General features: G+C 48.4%; 1 protein-coding gene and 1 long non-coding RNA gene across 3 annotated transcripts; both read left to right on the forward strand.

Annotated features, from left to right (window-relative positions):
* The first annotated feature begins 205 nt into the window (after positions 1-205).
* On the forward strand, positions 206-4,645 carry LOC148221874 (uncharacterized). Its single transcript, XR_015807137.1, has 3 exons — positions 206-341; positions 1,425-1,591; positions 4,260-4,645. It is a non-coding gene; the product is annotated as an uncharacterized LOC148221874 (long non-coding RNA).
* Positions 4,646-5,964: 1,319 nt separating this feature from the next.
* DHRS7B (dehydrogenase/reductase 7B) lies at positions 5,965-16,088 on the forward strand. 2 transcript variants are annotated; one of them, XM_014870865.2, is made up of 7 exons: positions 5,965-6,034; positions 10,317-10,492; positions 12,046-12,161; positions 12,810-13,020; positions 13,648-13,740; positions 15,012-15,164; positions 15,497-16,088. In XM_014870865.2, the coding sequence occupies exons 1-7, from the start codon at positions 6,015-6,017 to the stop codon at positions 15,700-15,702; spliced, it is 975 nt and encodes a 324-aa protein (XP_014726351.2). In that variant the 5' UTR covers positions 5,965-6,014; the 3' UTR covers positions 15,703-16,088. The 2 variants fall into 2 exon arrangements, with proteins under 2 accessions (XP_014726351.2, XP_088030400.1); XM_088174274.1 differs by having other exon boundaries at positions 5,973-6,034; positions 10,321-10,492.
* Positions 16,089-18,893: the final 2,805 nt, after the last annotated feature.

Raw genomic sequence — 18,893 nt, forward strand, 5'->3', positions numbered from 1 at the left:
GCTGAGGATTTTGAGATCCTCCTGGAAAAAAAAAAAAAAAAGCAGCGTGGACACACCCAGCAGCCTGTGTTCAAAGCCCCTCAACTCCATCATCAGGGAGTCTGTGGTTTTAAAAATCTCTCTGTACTCACCAGGAGACGCTCTGCCACACGGCAAGATTTCAGATTCTCTCCTCCCCTCCTCCCAAAAGTGTGACTCACCAGTTTCAAATGGTGACATTTCATTCCCAAACTATTCCGGGAGCAGCTGGCTCCATAGCACATGGGGATGTGGGGAGAAGGGAGGAGGGAAGGAAGAGCCAGCTTGCACAGTGAAAACCACTCATTCTCTCCCCCACACAGGTATGTTGCTTTTAAATTTCAGAACCACGTAATTTGGGGCACGCTGGCAAATTCCATCGGAGGAAAACAATAAAACAAGCACATTTCAGGGGGAAAATAAAAAAAATATATCTGCACGCGCCAGTGATGCAATTCCCTGTCAGCCAGGAGGGACTGGGAGAGGGGTTTGCTCTCCGGATGGAATAGATGTGAAGAAATGCCCTGTCCCCACTTCTCACTCTCCATACGAGTTCGAATGCCGCGGTTCTGGGCGAACTTCTGTGTGATGCAGGGTCAGGGTTTAGGCAGCATAAATATTTTAATAATGATGAACAAATGCATGTGCAGTAGGACGGTAACAACGGGAACGACAGAGAGGAGGTCCCGAGAGAAGTTTTGTGTCACATTGCAGTCCGGCATGGCTGTGTCCCTGCTATGGGGACATCGCTGCCATGAGCACAACATCCTGGATGTGCCAGCACACACGTGCAGGCACAGAACCCCAGGATATTCCGAGCTGGGAGGGACCCACAAGGATCACCGAGGCCAACTCAGACGTGAATGGCCTACCCGGGGACCGAACCTGCGACCTTGGCGTTGGCAGCAGTGGCTGGTGACAGGAGCAAGATCTCGGACTGTCACTTTGAGCGTGACTGTGGGGTCAGAGCAGCCACCCATCCCCATCCCCATTCCCATCCCCATCCCTGTTCATTGCTGTTTGCCGAGCCGCACGGGCAGGGAGCTGTGGCCGTGGAACCCGCCGGGATGCCCACGGGAACTGGCACAGCAGCCTGGCACCGAGGCACTGGTGACACCAGGCTGCAGGGACCATCCCCAGGGAGGTGACAGCCTCGGGGAGACGTGGCGGGGGCCCAGCCCCTGGTTCTCCCTGTGTGTGCCGGATTGGAGTGCCGGGAACAGGCTGTCACAGCCCAGCCCAGCCCCGTGCATGTCTGCACAGGAAATGTTTGATTACAGCTTCATTCATCTCCTGTGCTGCCGCTGGAAAAGGGGACGCTCTTCCTGTGGCTTTCTCTGCCCGCCAGCAGCTTGGGACCTTGCGCTGGCCAGATCCAAGCCTAATTCCTATTTTTTTTTCCTTAGAGGAGCCCCACTGAAAGCAGTGCTCATTCAAGAAGAGGAGGATTGCTTACTGCTCGATCCAGGCATGCAGCAGCAATGACCTTGGCTAGGTACCCATCTCCTGAATACAAAGATGGATATAAAAGCAGCAATCCCCTTTAAAAAAAAACACCCAGTCTTCTGCTAAGGTAGGGAAAGGCAGTGGTTTGTTAAATAAATGCGTCTGTCAGGGCTGGATTTCTTTCCCAGCTTCCCTAAATGCCCTTCACCAGCAGAGAGGGGGAGGGGACCTGCTCTTTGAAGCCTTTTCCTTATGGGAATAGAAAACACGGAAAGAATTCAATTCTCTGCCACAGCCCAGCAGCACTGATCCACACTTCAAACCCCAAAGCCCGGGAGCCCGGCGGGCTGGTGGGTGCTCGGAGCCTGCAGTACCACAGATTAGTCCTGTTCGATATCCAGCATTATTAAGTGTCCCCCGTGGTGTTAAAGCACAGAAAAAGGGGCAGGAATGGAGACTGGGGAGGAAAAATTAGGAAATTCTGTGCAGAAAGAACTGCGGTTATCCAAATCTTTGATCAAAGCACCATCTAGTGAAGAACAGGCTCCTTGCAGCTGGCAGCGCTCTGGGCAGCTGCACCAACATTTGCCTTTCACCACAGGTTTGCTGCTAAAAACCCCCAAATATCACCCAAATATGCACAGCCCGTGCTGGACCTGAACGAACAGGAACATGCCCCAAAAATAGCTGTCTCTCCTTAAGTCTTTTTGAGTGGAAACGCGTTTCTCTCCTCCCCTCATCTCCCACTCTCAGAGAACCTGAGCTCCCCTGAAACCCGCAGGGAATGAGGCACCACAGGAAGAGAAGGATTTCCATGTTGTAGTTTGGGAGCTAAGGAAAAGAAAAGGTAAGTGAGCAGTCCAAGGTCGTGCAGGAAGCCAGAGGCAGATCCGGGAATAGAGATCAGCTACCCTGGACCCAGGGATGCCTGAACAATAGCACAGCCTCTCCCTCTGTTGTCATTTAACTCCTTCCTGACCCACCAAAACCCAGAGAGGGGTGGGCTCTCCACTCCTCTGCAGATGTGCCTGCAGCTTCACACCTCTTGGAGGGCCCCAGCCCTCAACCCTCATCCCGTACCTCCTTTTCCCCCTCCAAACCAAGAAGTAAAGGCAGTAGGGAAGGACAGGGTTGGATATCCTGAGAGCAGTGAAGCTGCAGGTAGGAAATAGTTCTGTACAGTTGGCCCGAGCTGTCCCCTCATCAATTAAAACAACCACAATCAGCACCTTTTTATGGAAATGGTACCTCAGCTTTGCCATTTATGTGTGTGACAAAACATCACTCTCTCCCCTGGAAGCATTCAGCTCCATTAAAATGACTGTGGAGTGTGGGGATCTTTAGCTGCAGGAGAGGATATTGCTGCCTCTCCCTCTTCCCCAGCTTTTGGGTTATCTGCAAGGATTGGGGATTTGCAGCACGATCACACATCAGAAATGCAGTTTCACTAAGTCTACACTGTTCTCACACTGAACTTGGAAATACTGCAGTGCAGGCTCTGGAGGAGACAGTAATTACAAACAAACCTTATAGAAAATAGCTGGAAAAGAAAAATAATACTCAGGTGGTGGAAAAAAACTGAACTGCAATGAACTGAACCTGCAGCAAAATTCTCCCAGAGACAAGAACTGAGAGAAATAGTGACCAAGTATCCAGAAAGAGTTCTCTGAAAGGAGTTTGATGTCCTTGAGTCAGAGCTCAGTTCCAAACCAGAACTATAACTGAGGCAAAAGTTAAAACCATCTTCTTGGGTCACTGTCTGGAAGGGACACAGACAAATCTACAAACAGCTGCAGGGGCAAAGAGTTGGAGGAGCCCTGAGAAGCCCTTATTTTTCTGTTTTCCATCCCAGGTCTTGATTTTTTCTCCCCCTACCATCCTAGAATGTTTTCACTGACTCCTACAAACCCAATTATGGGAGCAGGGAGGGGAGGACGAGAATCTGCACCCTTGTATGAGAGGCTGAGACAAGAAAATCTTCAATGCTGCCACAGCCCTTTGAGCATTTACATCTCCCAGCCACGGACACTGTGAAACTGGGAGCTCTCAGTTCGAGGATGTTTTCCTTGGGGAAAGGTTTTGTTACCCTGTGAAGATTTCTGCCCAGATCTTTGCTCTTAGGGTAAGCAACCAAAGCTTTTCTTACAGAAAGAAGCCATATCTTATACTCCTTGGAAAAAAAAAAAGGTGACAAATAAGAACCCACAGGAACTAGGGCACAAAATTGCTGCCCTAGAGATTAGGGTTAAAAGTCTGCAGACCTGCATTCAGTGATTGCAGTAAAGTAGATGTCACCAAACACAAGTGCAAACTCAAATATTTGAGTTTGGAGATTTTTTTTTTCTTTTCTCCCCCTAAAAAGAGCTCCTGCACTGCAAGAGGGCAGCGATAGAACAGCAGGATGTTTGTCAAGGAAGTGTTAACATGCTAAAAGGATTCCAGCCCTTTGCAGTTGTGGCCTGACAAAATGAGAAAGAAAAGAGGAGAGATTTGAGTGCTAATAAAAACAACAAGCCTAGTTTTAGATTATGCCAACATTTACCAGTTGGAGCTTGCACAGTCTGCAAACCAGTCCTAGATTTGGGGTAGAGTCTTCACTAATGGTTCAGAGAACAAAGACATGTTGACATAAGTAAATCATCTAATCCCCATCCAGTGTGTGATGTGTCAATGAGCAGGTTTAAATCAGAGGTGAATTTGTTGCTAATTACATTAGATTAACTTAAGAAAATGGAATCCCAGTCAAAGCAACAAAGTCAAGCTTTACTTCACTGACTTTCCCTCTCCAATTGCAGCTCCAGTCTGATACTTTGCTGTGTGACTTGCTGGGCACTTGGTTTCAATCAACTCTGCCAGCACCTGCCAGTCTGGGGATAGACCATTCCTGTTAAAATCAACACCTGGGAGATACCAGGGAAATGCCAGAGCAGCTTGGGCAGAGCTCTCAGGTAACTGCTGTCCTGTGCATTAATGTACAGCTCTTGGGTGGGAAAGAAGGACTGAAATGGCTTTTTCCAGCTCTGCTTTTCAGAAGACTGAACCAACTACAGCTCCTAGTAAGGCTGTCATGACATAAACCTTCTTTTGGGCTTTATTTTTCAATTTAATTTGTGTAAATAAAATTATTGATTTTTCTGTTTCATTACATACTGTCCTTGAAATAAAAAAGTGCATTATCATCCTTCCTTTCAGACAGTAATTTTTAGGAAGATTTTGAATTATTTTCTCATCTTTTCCCTGAAATATTGATCCTTTACTAATAATGAACCAGTGCTGAAACTTTGAATTAATTTTAATGTTTTCTCTATTAGAAGAGAGGAGCATTAAAAAGTTACCATAAAAATAGATGATACAACCATCTTTCAAAGAACTGCTGCAAAAAGCTGTCCTTTATCTCACTGCTGCCCACAGGGAAAGACATCTGGGATTAACTGCCCTTGGAAACATTTAAGTATCTCTGACTGCCTCTGTAAATATCCCTTCTGCTCACAAACACCTTCACAAAGAGATGGAGGAACTCCCTGTGCCTTTCCTTCCTCAGGGCAAGAGTCCTGACACATTTGGACTTTGGGCTTTTGGGATCACTGGAGCCAGGTTTGTGCCACAGCCTGGCAATTCTCCATGGCCTTAATCATTGCCAGCACCAGAGCCAGGGGATTTAAAGCTGCACAAACCTGCAGCGAATTCAGGCCCTATTTCTGCTCAGAGCTCATAGAAAAGCAGAGAAATTTGTTTTTTCTCCATCATGGATTTGAAGGAGGCTCTGCAGAAATGCCTCTTTTCTCCTGCCGGAATTTGCTGCTGTTCCTCACAGTCACACCTGGCACAGAGTCCTGTCCTGTGCCAAGGTCACTCTCAGGCACAGGGTGGGATTTTGGGGGTGTCCTGTGCAGGGCCAGGAGTTGGTGACCCGTGTGGGTCCCTTCCAAATGAGCTTTTCCTGTGATTGTTTCTGATCTTCAGTTTTCATGTGGAGATACCAAAGAAAACAGAATTTAGGTCGGTGTAATCAGCAATGAGCACAAAAAACAGTGACCACTGCAGCTGGGAATTCGGGATGTGCAGGGAGGGGTCAGCCATGGACCAGGATCTGCTCCGTGGGGCCCAGCAATGGCACAAGAAGAATGGACACAAACTGATGCCCTGGAAATTCCAGCTGGACATGAGAAGAAACTTCCCCGAGCAGTGTCTGAGCTCTGAGCAGAGAGGGTGTGGAGCCTCCCTCACTGGGGATATTCCAGAGCTGCCTGGATACAATCGTGTACCGTGCTCTGGGATGGCCCTGCTGAGCAGGGAGGCTGAACCCATGCCCCACAGTCCCTTCCAGCCTGACCCCTTTGGGATTTTGGGATTCTGGAACTGAAGGCAATGCCTACCGGGGGTGGAACCCCGAGAGGGCGGAACCGCTGTTTGGCAGCGCCCCTGCCCGGCCGGGCTGCACAGGCGGGCGGACACGTGAGGGCAGCTGCTCTCCGACCGCCACTTCCGGCCGGCGTCACGTTAGAGCAGGTCCGGGCGGAAGTGCCCCAGCCCCACTTCCGGCGGTGGCCATGGTGACGGCGGCGGCCAGGTGGGGACATGGAGCGACAGGAGGGGACAGGGAGGGACAGGAACACCCGGGAGGGGCCGGGGGTCTGCGGGTGTGGCCCTGAGCGGGGCGGGGGGCTGGGAAATGCGGGAGAGGTTGGGGGAACGCGGCGCGGGTGCACGCAGGGACACCCAGTGCTCTCCGGGACAGAGTTCACCGCCGGTACTGCCATTAAATACCTAATTATAGATAAATAGAGAGACACCCGGCGGTCATGTGCTCACGGAGGTTTAGGTGGTTCTTGATTTGGTAAATGTCTGCCAAATGCTTTATTTGGAACCAAAAATGTTTCAGTTTTCTAATCAGGCCATCTTTGTTTCTGTCCCAAACCCAATAGAGGAATTCCGCGTGGGAGGGTGGAATTACAGTTTGTAACTGAGTAAAAGTGGCAGGAAGATTAATGCGAAGGCGATTTAATAGAATCCTAGGCTGGGTTTGGTTTGAAAGGACCTTAAATCCCATCTCATTCTACCCCTGCCATGGGCAGCAACACCTTTCACCTGATCAAGTGGAAGACCAGAAAATTTCTCAAGTCCAGGCTGTTTTTTTGGGTGCTGGAAACATGTTTTTTCCCCTCTTACTGCACCATGGGTTGAGATTGTTGTTTTGCATAACAATTAGGGGAGAACTTAGGCAGGATGCACCGAATGACTGCTGAGATAAAACAGAGGGTTTCCTTAGGTGATGCTCCAGGTAATGCCTGGGTGGCAACTTTCTTTTGAGAATTCCAGTTGGGCTCTTGTTTTCCTTCTCCCGTTTCCTATTTGGAATGAGGTGCTCTGTCCAATTGCTCCATTCCTCCTTAGGAGTTTTTACTGGTTTCACAAGTTTGAATTCACTTCTGTCTTCTCAGTCTGGGGGTTAAATTTCCCCCTCCATTGGAAAGGTCAGAGCCAAGGTTTGTTTTTAGAGGCAGCCGTTGGCTGAGCTGGCATTGGACACTTGCTTGGCTCGCTGCCATTTCCAAATTTAAGTCGGGGCTGTCCTGCTCCGGGACCGAGGGAGCTCCAGCTCAGAGTCACTGCAAGTGAGCCCCTTTCTCAGGTAGGACATTGTGCTTTCTTCACACTAAAGTCCTCACTCAAGCCTAGAGGGGCTGTTGTTTTTTCCTTAGGAAAACCTGATTTTTTTCCCCCTTCCTTTTATCCCCCCAAGCGTTGGATTTGGGAATGCAGCCTCCCAGTTGCTGCCACTTGTCACTTAAAGGACAATGTGATTCTGGGAGCCTGAAGCTGCAGAATCAATGTTGCTTGGGGAAGCTTCCAGGGGTTTGGTTCTTTAGGACCTGGTCTCATCTTTGCTGCCTTTAGTGCACCCTTGACCTTATTAATTAATACTCTTGTTCCTTCAGAAACCATTGTCCTGGCCTTTATAGGAGAACGTCCAGTTTTGTTTTAAGGGGAAAGTTCTGGGTTTATTCTTAATTGGATAAATGTGATTTATTCTATGGGAAGCCTTCCAAAAGTTTCCTATCACCTGTATTTGCTCACATTATCAGTGTTCTTATCTCTGCTCTCTAATAACCTGCATGTTCCAATCCTGCCTTTTGGGATGGAGAATTGGGAATTACAGGACTTGGTTTGCACCAGTTAATGAGCAGTGGCTTCTCCCATTCTGAAGCCCTGGTGTTATAAACATTACCTGTTAATAACAGGGATTTTTTTTTTCAGTGTGAATACCCAAATTATTGAACAAAGGTGGTAGTGGGGTCTCAGACCTTTGAGCAGGAGGCCTGAGATAGTCAGTTCATCTCAATTTAGGTGTGGAACCCACGTGTTCCCCACCCTCACCCCTGTTTTTAATGTGACACAGCATTATCTGCTTTGGGGTGTCTTTGGCTGCTTCAGTGTTACCTCAAATTGGGTTTGTGGTAGAAGCAAGTCACGAAATCAAAGCAAAACTTGTTGCTGTAGGTCTGAAGTGCTACAGAAATTCTTCTGTCCCAAATGATTTATTCAGCTGGATTGTTCTCCCTCTCAAATCTGACTGAACTGAGATTTTCTTTGTTTTGGGTTTTTTTTAAGAGACCATTTAAGCACCTTAGAAGAAGGCACTGCATTTGCATGCCCCAATATAAAGGGATTTACATCTGATTGGCAAATCCTTTTCTCTCTCACTCGTGTCCCTTCTCTTGCCCATCCCGTATTTCCCCTCCCCAGAGCTGTTACCTGTAGGTTCAGACTCCAGCCTGGCAGCTGCTAGAGCAGATTGTTGCTCCTGCCTGGGTTGTTGGTTTGCTGCAGCCCTCAGGCAGAGATGGACAGTCTGCCCAGTTCCTGTGTATAACAGGGAGAGAAAGGAAAGGAAAACAATAAGACTCGGAAATATATTTCAGATCTGAGTGTGCTTTAGTTAGGAGAGGTGTCAGGAAAGCTCCCTCTTCCCAGTTACCTTTTCACCTGCATTTCACTGAAACCAGAGCAGGGCCAGATTTTTCCAGTGCCTCATGAAAGAGGTGCCAGTGCACCTGTCAGCTCCCACTTTGGAAATAATGAAAAGGCCTAAACGTGGGCTGAAGGTATTTTTTTTATTTCAGAATGTCCTGTAATCCCAATTTCAGCACAGCACCTGTTATCCCTGCCCACACCTCGTGTTGTGAATCTCAGGAGACCTTTGAGAGTGGAAAAAAGGGGAATCATAAAGAAGGCAGCTGCTTTCAAGGATCAGCTGAGCATGAACCAGTCAGGTTCTCATCCAGCCTGAAAATCCAGTGGCCTTGTGTCAAAACATCTCTTTCCCAGGAATTATTTTAGGGAAGATCCATTCTCTTATGTCAAGTGAGCTGTACCAGTCCCTGGCTGTAAACCAGTACAAAATACACCCTGTGTGCACTCCCTCAGCACAGGGGTGGAGGAATAAGATGCTTTGCAGTGGCCTGAGCTGAATCCTCCTTTTGGGTTTCTGCTTTCCCACTCTGGGCACACTCCCTGTGCTTGGGGGAGCTGCTGTGTCTCCCTGCATTATCCCCAGTGGATCACACCAGGAAGTTTGGGAATGGGAAGCTCCAAAGGACCCCAGGAGGAGTCGTGTTCTAATGTAATGGCTTTGTTTTTAGACCTTGCCAAGAGCTGTCTTTATGTGTTATTTTATTGTGTTCCAGCTGTACCCCCAGAAATACTTATTTTATTCGGTTCACTACTATTTCAGCAAGCTGTTCACTGAGCAGCTATTTGAGGAATTCTCTCCAAGCCCCTGATGGATATCTGGAATAGCCTGACATTTTCCACATTAGCTGTGTTCCATGGCATGCAGAGCCTCTGCCATCCCTCAGTTCCACACAAGCTCAGTCCTGCTCAGTGACACTGAATTCTGCCTTAGCATTGTAATTACCTCTTGTTTTCTGCTTCTTGTGCTGTCCTTTTGTTTGAAGGAGCACAAATTATGTGCCCAGAATTTCCCAGTATCTCCCCAGTAAAGGCCTGTCTTGCAGTTCAGACTGCAAGAGTTCAAACTCTGCCTGCATGAGAAGGAAGAAGGGAAGGGAAAATAACCTGATGTTTGGTTTTGACTTCATGTGTGACCCCGAAGATTTCAGGAAGGGGTTGTAATTAACTTTACTCTTACACCAAGCTTTGATAAAAGCTCAAGGATATACAGAGGGAAAATTAGTGGCCTTTTCACAGAAGTCCCACTTGCTCTTTGGCCCTGCAGTAAGCTGTCACATAAACTATTCCCTTGAAGGAATGGCTTAGCAAGGAGATTAGGGATATGCCTTGGTATCAGAATCCAATTCCAGGATGAGATTTCAGTGTGTTAAGCAAATAACTGGCTCAGAGAGAAAACCTGGAGCCTCCAAAAGACAGACTGGCTTATATCCATCTGGGATAATACACAGTAACTGATCTCTGGCTTGTAGATACTCTGGTACTGGCTGTTCTAGAGAAATCTGAACAGTTTTATACAATCAGAAGAATGTGGAGAAATATCCCAGTCCTGAGGAACTTCCACACAAGAGGGTAAATTTAGGGCAAAACATGGCAACAGCATCCCTGGACCCAAGTTTGTTACATGACAGCTGACAGGATGCAATGCCAAGTGTCCTGCTGGGATGTTCCCATTACTGTTTAAATGCTTAAAATTGGGTACTGATGTGAACTTTCCTAAATGAAGGGATGAGAAAATCTGCTGAAGATACAGAGGTATCTTGGTGGTTTATTTGTGGTCTAAGGCAGGGTTAAGAAAAACAATTTCAAAATAGTTTTCAAGCTTTTGTTCATTTTCTTCACGGTGAAATGATCTCTTTCCTTTCATCCCGTGGCCCTAGGAAGACAGTTGACAAAGGAAAGCTCATGGATTTCACAAGCACTGTCATCGTGCCGCTGCTTTTCGGCAGCCTGGGCATCTTCGCGCTCTTCCGGCTGCTGCAGTGGATGCGGATGCGAGCCTACCTGCAGGAAGCAGTGGTGGTGATCACAGGGGCCACCTCTGGCCTGGGGAAAGGTAAGGACCCAAAGAAGGGCACCAAGGGCAGGACAGGCAGGGGGCTGTGGCAGGAGCAGCTCATGGAATAAAGCAGAAATGAGCTGGAGGTTCCTGTTGATCAGAGTTTTGAGAGATGTGGCTCCTACCTGAGTTATAACCACAGCCAGCGCAGATTTGGATGCAAGAAAAGTCTCAAGTTGGCACTGAATTTGGCACAGAAAATTGTAATCATCCTGTATAAACTGGAGCCCGTCAAAGTAAGGAATTAGATGCTGTTCTTGTGCTGTCAGGGGTCTTTTCCCTAAATCCTGAAAAAGCCAGGAAGCCAAATTGTTTCTTTAAAAGCTCCCAGAAGTGGTGTTCTGCATTCATGTACTTCCAGCTGCTCTGCCAGACTTTCCGCTCCTTCTCCTTGTCCCTCATCCTCAAATTAAGGTACCTTTCCTCTCATGGTACAAATCCATCCACTCTGAAGTCAAACCCTTGGCATTATTAACACCAGGGAGCATTTTTTTCCAACTGAAACTTATGTTTTTCTTTAGTGGCTACATTCTCTAATTCTCCTTTCTGTAATTGCTTTAAAAGCTGCTTGAAGAGAAGAAAAGGTGCTTTCTGTTATCAAGGCCTTTCATTAGGATGAGTACATTTAAAGAACAAATAGAGCTTTAATTGATGCTGCCTTTGCATGTGAGTTTGTCCCTAAGGACAGGGGTGTTCAGGAACTGGCCAAAGGAGATGAACTGGTTCTCTCTGCCTGCCTCAGCCAAAGAGTGGGAGTGGTAAAGGATCTTGTACTTCTCATCAACAAGAGGGGAAATTAGTAATCCAGGAGAGACCTTCCAGCCAGAGCTGTGTCTGTGCTGTGGGGTGTAGAGACTTCCACCTCTGTACAGTAAAGTTTCCTCCCTTATTGGCTCATTTACAAGATCTTTTACAATTCCCCTTACTCCTAGTTATTAATACACCAGACCACCTCTAATTATTGTGTGTTCATTGCCATTCACTGTCATCCCTTGTGCAAACAAGCAGTTTGTCCCTCTGGCTCCCAGAGGGGACAGGAACATGCAATTAGGAGGACAATAGCCTGGCATCCCTTCCCCAGGCTTCTCCCAATGAAGAGAATCACCTTGATGAAGCCATTAAAGCCCAGACTCCCAGAACCTCTGGAGCTGTTCATTAAAATTGAAACTCCTAAGACCTGTGTTAGATGACACACACAGGTAACTGTGGTCCCTCTTAAGAAGGGCATAAAGTTAAAAATGAAGAGGCACGGGCAAATTTGACCAGCTAAGGAGGAGGATGTGTAAATAGCACAGTAAGTGTCTAACCTGCACAGTATCTGTGAGCACAGCAGCTGCCTCACCACTCTCTTGTGTCTGTCACAGTCCCAGGAGGGTGGGACATGGCTGTGACCTTGCTGTAAATCAGCCTGGCCATCCCACAGCAGCAATAAAGCCACCTCAGATCCTGCCAGGAAAGAGCAGTTTTAGCCATCACCAGGTCTGATGTGGATCTGTCCTTTGTCTGGTATTTACATGCCTACTTTTCTCTCTTCCTTGCTTCCTCCACAGAATGTGCCAAAGCTTTCCATGCAGCTGGCTCCAAGCTGGTGCTCTGTGGCAGGGACAGTGAGAAGCTCAAAGAGCTGGTGCAGGAGCTCTGTGCTGTGAAGAATCACCGCAAAAATGTGAGTGTGGGACAAGGACAGGCCTGTGATCTGCATTTCTGCTTGGGTTGTTACAGAACTTACAGAATTGCCTGTGGGTTGTTTTCTTGAGCAATAGGAAAAATGCAACTCTGTGGTTAGGGATAGATACTGATACAGGAGTACACTGAGCTGGCATGTCATTCCTTGTAAAAGCCCCATGAAAAGAAGCCCTCTTGGCTAGAAATGGAAGTGAAAACACATGAGTAAAGAATGCCTAGAGCCCTTACACCTGCACCTCATTCCCTGAGTCTGGAAAAGTGATTTTCCTTCTGTTGGCTTTTATTTTTTATGTCTATGCCTGCTGACAGTGGCTAAGAAAGGTAATGCTGGCTTCTGCAGAAAATACATGGGTTACATTTGGCTTTTTCAGATGCATTTCCTTTAATAAGACAACAGGAAACTTTAGTACTTGAGGAAGATCTCCCTTGTCCCTTTCCTGGACTCAGGGATAAGAAACAGGCTACAGGAGCAGAGAAGGATGAGCACAACCTGCTCCTGTCATGAATTCCTGCCACATGGAACTGCTGCACTGTGGTTGCACAGGGTCTGCATGGCCCTGCTCCTGTGCTTCCAGAGCTGGCACATCCAGCACTGAACTGCATTTTGCTAACTTCAGTTTATTCACAGACACACGAACCTCACCCTGTGGTGTTTGACCTCTCGGACACCAAAACTGTGGTAAATGGTGCTGAGGAGATCCTGAAGGCCTTGGGACACGTGGACATCCTGATCAACAACGCTGGCATCAGCTTCCGAGGCACAATCGTGGATACAGGACTGGATGTGGATAAGAAAGTGATGGAAACAAATTACTTTGGACCTATAGCCCTCACCAAAGGTACCTGACATCCACAGGATTTGGCTGATGCCTCTGCAGACCAGCACAACTGAGCAGAGCTTCACTTGTGTTTGTAATTGTACAGCACAGGGTGAAGGGAGCCTTGGGGTTATGGGCAGGCCTGAGGGCATGACTGTGTGGTAAATACCCCACTGGAGATGATCCCTTGTTCCATCTCCTCACTGTACCCTGGTAGGGAATTGGAAGAGGTCCATTTATCCTGTCTGCACTGACAGAACACTGGGAACGTGGTGGGGGTTCCAGTGGAGCTGCAGCTTTCCTGGGAAGCTTTGGTTAGACAGAAAGCTCAGCCTGGAGCGTGTCAGCTGCAGGAAATGGGAAGATGTTCTGGGGGCAGGAAAAGCAAGTCCTGCTGCTCACCCTGTGGGAGATCAGAGCCACCACAGAGCCCTTGTGCAGCCTCTGGCACAAGGAATCTCCTCACAGGTGAACGTCCCAGCCAGACACAGCTTCAGTCAGAGGCATCCCAGGCACTTTGCCGACCCCTGCACTGAACAGGGATCTTGTAATTCCCTTCAGCATCTCTGAGTGCTCTGAAAGCTTTGATTCTTGACAGCAGCAATGGCAGGACTGTTGTCTGAATGGGTCTTTTCTGTCCTTTGCTAGCACTTCTCCCCTCCATGATCAAGAGGAGACAAGGCCACATTGTGGCCATCAGCAGCGTGCAAGGCAAAATAAGCATTCCTTTCAGATCTGCATGTAAGTACCTCCACAGAAGATGGGAAAGACATATTTGGGGCACCAGGCTGAATAAATACTTGGCTCCTGCTTCCACATTTAGCTTTCCATGGAACTGGCTGTGTGCAGAGAAGGCAGAGCTGTGCATCACCCTCAGTGGGGTCACAAACCACTGACAGCATTCTTAAATACAAAATCTTAGCCCTGTCCTAAAGTTTTTAAGGGATGGAGAAGGAGAATGTATTTGGAAACAGCTTGATATCTTAACACTTGAGTCACTATAATTCCATAATTTTATGGTACTTTATCCTTGTCATTTGTCTGCATTGTCTCCTCTAAGACAGCAGGAATTTTTTGTTTTAATAGATTATGAAGTGCCATAGTACAAACAATGCCAGAGCAAAAGCCTAAACAATCTTGATCCAGCAAACTCTTCATGCTAAATCAGTTATGACAAGAAATACTGGTGGGATTACTGAAAAAAAAAGCCTTTAAAAGATGGATGAACTAAGAGGAGAGCATTTGACACACCAGCATCTGTAAATCACTGAAAGTAAACACCAGGAGTGGTGATGGCATATGGTGGGTGAGGAATGATGCTGAGTGGGGGAGAACCTGGACTGTCTGAGCCCTGGGGTTTTGCACGTGATGTGGGTGCAATTGCTCCAGAAGTGTGTTCAGAGGAGCTGCCAGAGCCACGTGGATCTGGCAGCAGGAGCTCAGCCCTTGCCTGGGTCCTTGCAGGGTGTGCAGCCTGTGCTGAGCTGGCTCTGGTGCTGCTGCCGTGGTGGTGGCAGTCACAGGCAGTGACCAAAAGGAGTCACTCAGCCATTTCATGGGGGAAAATCCTGCCCTAGGCCACGCTTCCCTGCTCTGCCTGCCTGGCTGATCTGGTGTTGCCATATGTGCAGCCAAGCCCTGAACCTGCTCTGCAAGTCCCCAGTGCTCAGCACGTGCAGGGCAGCCAGCTCTGCCTTCCTAAGCCTTTGGGTCTCCTTTATCAGGAGTGGGAGGTAGCTTGGGTTCACTCTGGAGTGCCTTGGCAGGGCTATGATATTAAGCTCAGGATCCCAGCCAGTTTTCAACTTGAGTTTACATTTTGTCTTCCTAAATTGCCTCTGACTCCCACTACCTGTTGCTGCCATTCACTAAACAAAAACAAATATAGAGGCTGGGGAACAGCTCTTGGGTTCTTGCTGAGAAGTGGCTGCATTGCAGTGAAAAATCCATTCAGAAAGGGAAAATTCCTTCAGCCCTGTTCCTTGGTGCACAGTCGTTTTCCTGTTTTCCAGATGCTGCCTCTAAGCATGCTACCCAGGCCTTCTTCGACTGTCTGAGAGCAGAGGTGGAGCAGTATGACATTGAAGTGACAGTTGTGAGCCCTGGGTACATCCAGACAAACCTGTCCCTCAATGCTATCACAGCGGATGGATCTCGCTATGGAGGTGAGGCACCACTCACTGCCCTATTTCTAAAGCATCTCCATGTTATTATAAGGTGTGTTTGCAACACATGGCCTCTGGTGGGGACACAGGTTAGCCCTGAAGGATCAAAAACTAACTCTGGATGCAGGGTAGGAATAGCAAGCCCCAAAACTTAGCCTTCCCAGACATCAATTGCCTTCTGGGCCATGTTTTGAAGAACACGTGCCTGTGCTCCCATCCACAGCTGGAGTAAAACCAAAGCAAGCAGCCATGTGCTGTTAGAGCATTCCTAGGGAGGGTACCTCAGTGAGGGTTCACCTGCTGTTGGTGCTCACTCAGCTTTCCCTTGGCAGTTATGGACAAGACCACGGCCGAGGGACAGACGGCGGCCGAGGTGGCTCAGGTGGTTCTCAATGCAGTGGGACAGAAGAAGAAGGAAGTGCTTGTGGCTGGCCTGACCCCCTGCCTGGCTGTCTACCTGAGGAACCTCTGCCCCAGGCTCTTCTTCACCTTAATGGCATCTAGAGCAAAAAAGGAGAGAAAAGTAAAGGGCTCTTAGAGCTCAGCTCCCCTGAGCAGGGAGAGGCTGAGCCCCTGCAGTCGGCTGGGACATCACTGGAGGTGCTCCTGCAGGAAAATCCTTTCTCAAAATGCTGTTTACCATTGCATGGAGACTGGGAAGTGGTTTCCCTCACACTGCTGGAAGACAGCACCTAAACCTCAGCTGGAGAAGGAAGGGTGCTTGGACAGTGGGGGAGAGCTGAGGCTGCAGGGGAGGGGTCAGGGGAACACTGCAGCCGGGGAGCCCTGGCTGGGAGACTCCTCACCTCACTCCGGGCATGCTCAGCTTTACTGGCCTGCTACAAATAAAACCCACCTGTTCTGCCTTCACACCAGCAGACCTTGGCTGTCCCCAGCCCTGTGAAATACAGTCCTCAGCTGGGAGCTCTCGTGATCAGTGTCTCATTCCCACTCCTTCCAGTCTGATCCAGGACACGCTCCTTGCAGTGGGAAATTTCACAGCCTCTTCCTGTTAACGTGCCAAGTCAGCTGATAAATTAAGCTCAGTCCAGTGCCACTTTTAAAGAAGTAACTGATGTACAATTTGGGTGTATTTGGCCATCATTTTACCTGTCTGAATCATGCCCTACTGATGTACTGGGACAGTTAATTCTGCAGTGACAGTGCTCTGTGAATCCCAGCCCAAGGAATGCAGGGAAGCCCTGAACAGGTAGAACAGCACAGCAGGGCAGCTGCTGCCAGGACACACTGCACAGGTGACAGCAGCACACCTGGGCCACCTGCAGCACGGAGCAGGTGTGATCCTGGGGATGCCAGGCATTCTCTGGCACTAGAGAAGAATCCATGTGTGTAGGGAGCAGAGTGTAGCAGACAGGCCCTTTGTTCTCCCCTGCCTTAAAGCAATCACAGATGCTAATGAGGATCACATCCAGTGGGGAATGATATCTGTCTGTTCAGGTATCACTTCAGGGAGCCTGACAGCATGAAGGGGTGCCATGTTCCATTCCTCACCCCTTCTCCTCATGTGAGGGATACCAGCACCACTAGGAAAAAGGAATTGCTGCACAGAGAGAGGACAGAAATAACCTTAAAATTGAAATAAACTCTGCTAGTAGGAACCAAGGTCCAGACCCCTCCTGCCACCTCCATGCACTTGCCAGCATTTTCCATGTGTCCTGCCTCACCTGTCCTGCCTGGGAGTGCACATCTGATGACAAATAAATTACATTGCTATGAAATTAATCCCTTGGTCTACTCCAGCTCCTCACAGCACATAAGAGGAAGGGAAAGCAGGAGGATTTTGTTTTACTTACATCCCTGCAAGGTGCTATTGTACCAATAGTAGCTGCAGAACAACATGCTTTATCCCAGCCCTCTTTATGGGACCTGTTAGCTTACACAGTGTGAATCCACACAGAGGATTAGTCACACAAACTCTGATAAAGGTGTGCAGGCTCAAAAGGACCTTCTCCTTCCAAAAGCCTTTTCTTAACCAGTACAGATTTATAAATGATCTCTGAGAACCAGGGTGTGTTTAATGATGACAATGCTGCTGCTCTGTCAGGACATCCATCCTCTGCCACCTTCCCTGTGGCTGAGGCTGCAGCTGTGTCACAGAAAGGTTTGGGGCTGGATGGACGAGTTGAAGCTTTCAGGTGTGTAGACAGCTTTTTTTCCTGTTAAGATAGGAAAGCAAGGCATTACCTTCTCTGCCTCTCCACAAAGGGAGTGTTGGTGTTAGTTGTGCTTTTCCTTTTGTTTCCCATGCTCAGATTCTCAGTTTCTTGCTGAAATGCAGTGCTCCTGCCAGGCTTGTTCAGCTGCTCCATGTTCTGGTGTTTCAGGTCGTGGCTACCCAGGAAGGACCGAGGGGCTGCTTTGCATTTCTGTGTTCCCATCCAGGGCACTGAGAGTGAAACACATCAGGCCTGAGGGAAAAAATTACGTGTGGGGGAGTTACTGTAGTTACTGTGGGAACTACAGCTCCAAGGCAGAGGTTGCTGAGAGTGCACCCATTCCCTTTGGAAGTAAATTCCCTGTGATGAGGGGGATGCTGCACACTCCAGAACACGTCCACAATGGGCAGGGTGAGCAGCAAAGTGTGGGGGCTTCTGAAGGGAGGTTTGTCCCTAGTCACTGTGGATTCCACTGAGCTGCTGGCACTGGGAACAGCAGATACAGCACCACTCCACTTGCCTGAGAATTTCTGGAAGTTGTTTTATCATTTCACCGTGCACAAAAATACCCCTCAAGACCCCTCTCATTCTCCCAGGTCACCTTGCACAGTTACAGCCCTGACTGACTAACAAAAAGCATTTTAGCTACATTATCACTGAGATTCCTTGGAAAACAAGCCCCTCTGCCCCTCCACCTCAGAATGGAGTAAGAGCTGTGTTTTTCAATCAGATCTACCCATTGTGACAGCTAAGCTGACTTTTCACCTTTCCTCCTGCAATAAGAGACCCCAGGAAACTTGCTAATTTTTAACTCAAGTCTCTGATGCCAGCCATGCATTTAGGGAACCTGCCATAGTGATCATTCCAGACCAGGGGAAGCTTAACACAAAAAAAAAGTACCAGGACCCCAGAAGTTGGGTGCAGGAAAGGAACTAACAGCCCTGAGAATCATTATGCATTGAGTAAAAAAAGACCAGGAACGCCTTTGGTGTGGGCAGCACAAAGGTATTTCAGGGCCCTCTGTAGCAATAAGCAGTATTAGCTGTGGCAGATGTGCCACTGGCTTCAAATCCATCCAGCAGGGACTCTGGAAACATGTCAGGGTAGGAGGGCAGCCTGCCCAGACCACTGAAAGATGAAGTAGTTGCGTTTCTTTGCTCTGCCAAGGCAACTGTACATTGTTGCTATAAATAGATGCTCCGGATCCCAGCTTCTTTTAACCTTGGAGGGAAAGAGCTCAGCCACTGTACAAAGGGCTGCTGCCACCCAGAAATGTCTCACTGCCACTGGAGCTCCTCCAGCCCACTCAGTACAGCTGTCTGTGCTGGTGCTAAGGGCTGGAACACCCAGCAAGCCCAGTCTGCACAGCACACACACAATGGGCTGTGTGCCCTGCTCACAAAAAACTGCCCCAGCAGAGAAGCACAAGTCAGAACCGTGGTCAGAACAGCCCAGGGAGGAGGGGACAGGGGGAGTCCTTGGTGCCTGCTGTGGCAATTTGGAGAGATAAAGACAGAAAGGCAGAATTTGGGGTCTGACCCCTTCCAAGGTC

The sequence above is a fragment of the Sturnus vulgaris genome, chromosome 16, assembly GCF_052056855.1.
Source record: "Sturnus vulgaris isolate bStuVul1 chromosome 16, bStuVul1.hap1, whole genome shotgun sequence".
NCBI lineage: Eukaryota > Metazoa > Chordata > Aves > Passeriformes > Sturnidae > Sturnus > Sturnus vulgaris.

Coding starts and splice junctions, on each gene's coding strand:
- DHRS7B (XM_014870865.2), top strand. CDS start 6,015: ATGGTGACGGCGGCGGCCAG. Junction 10,493..12,045: donor CACCTCTGGCCTGGGGAAAG/GTAAGGACCCAA, acceptor CTTCCTCCACAG/AATGTGCCAAAGCTTTCCAT. Junction 12,162..12,809: donor TGAAGAATCACCGCAAAAAT/GTGAGTGTGGGA, acceptor GTTTATTCACAG/ACACACGAACCTCACCCTGT.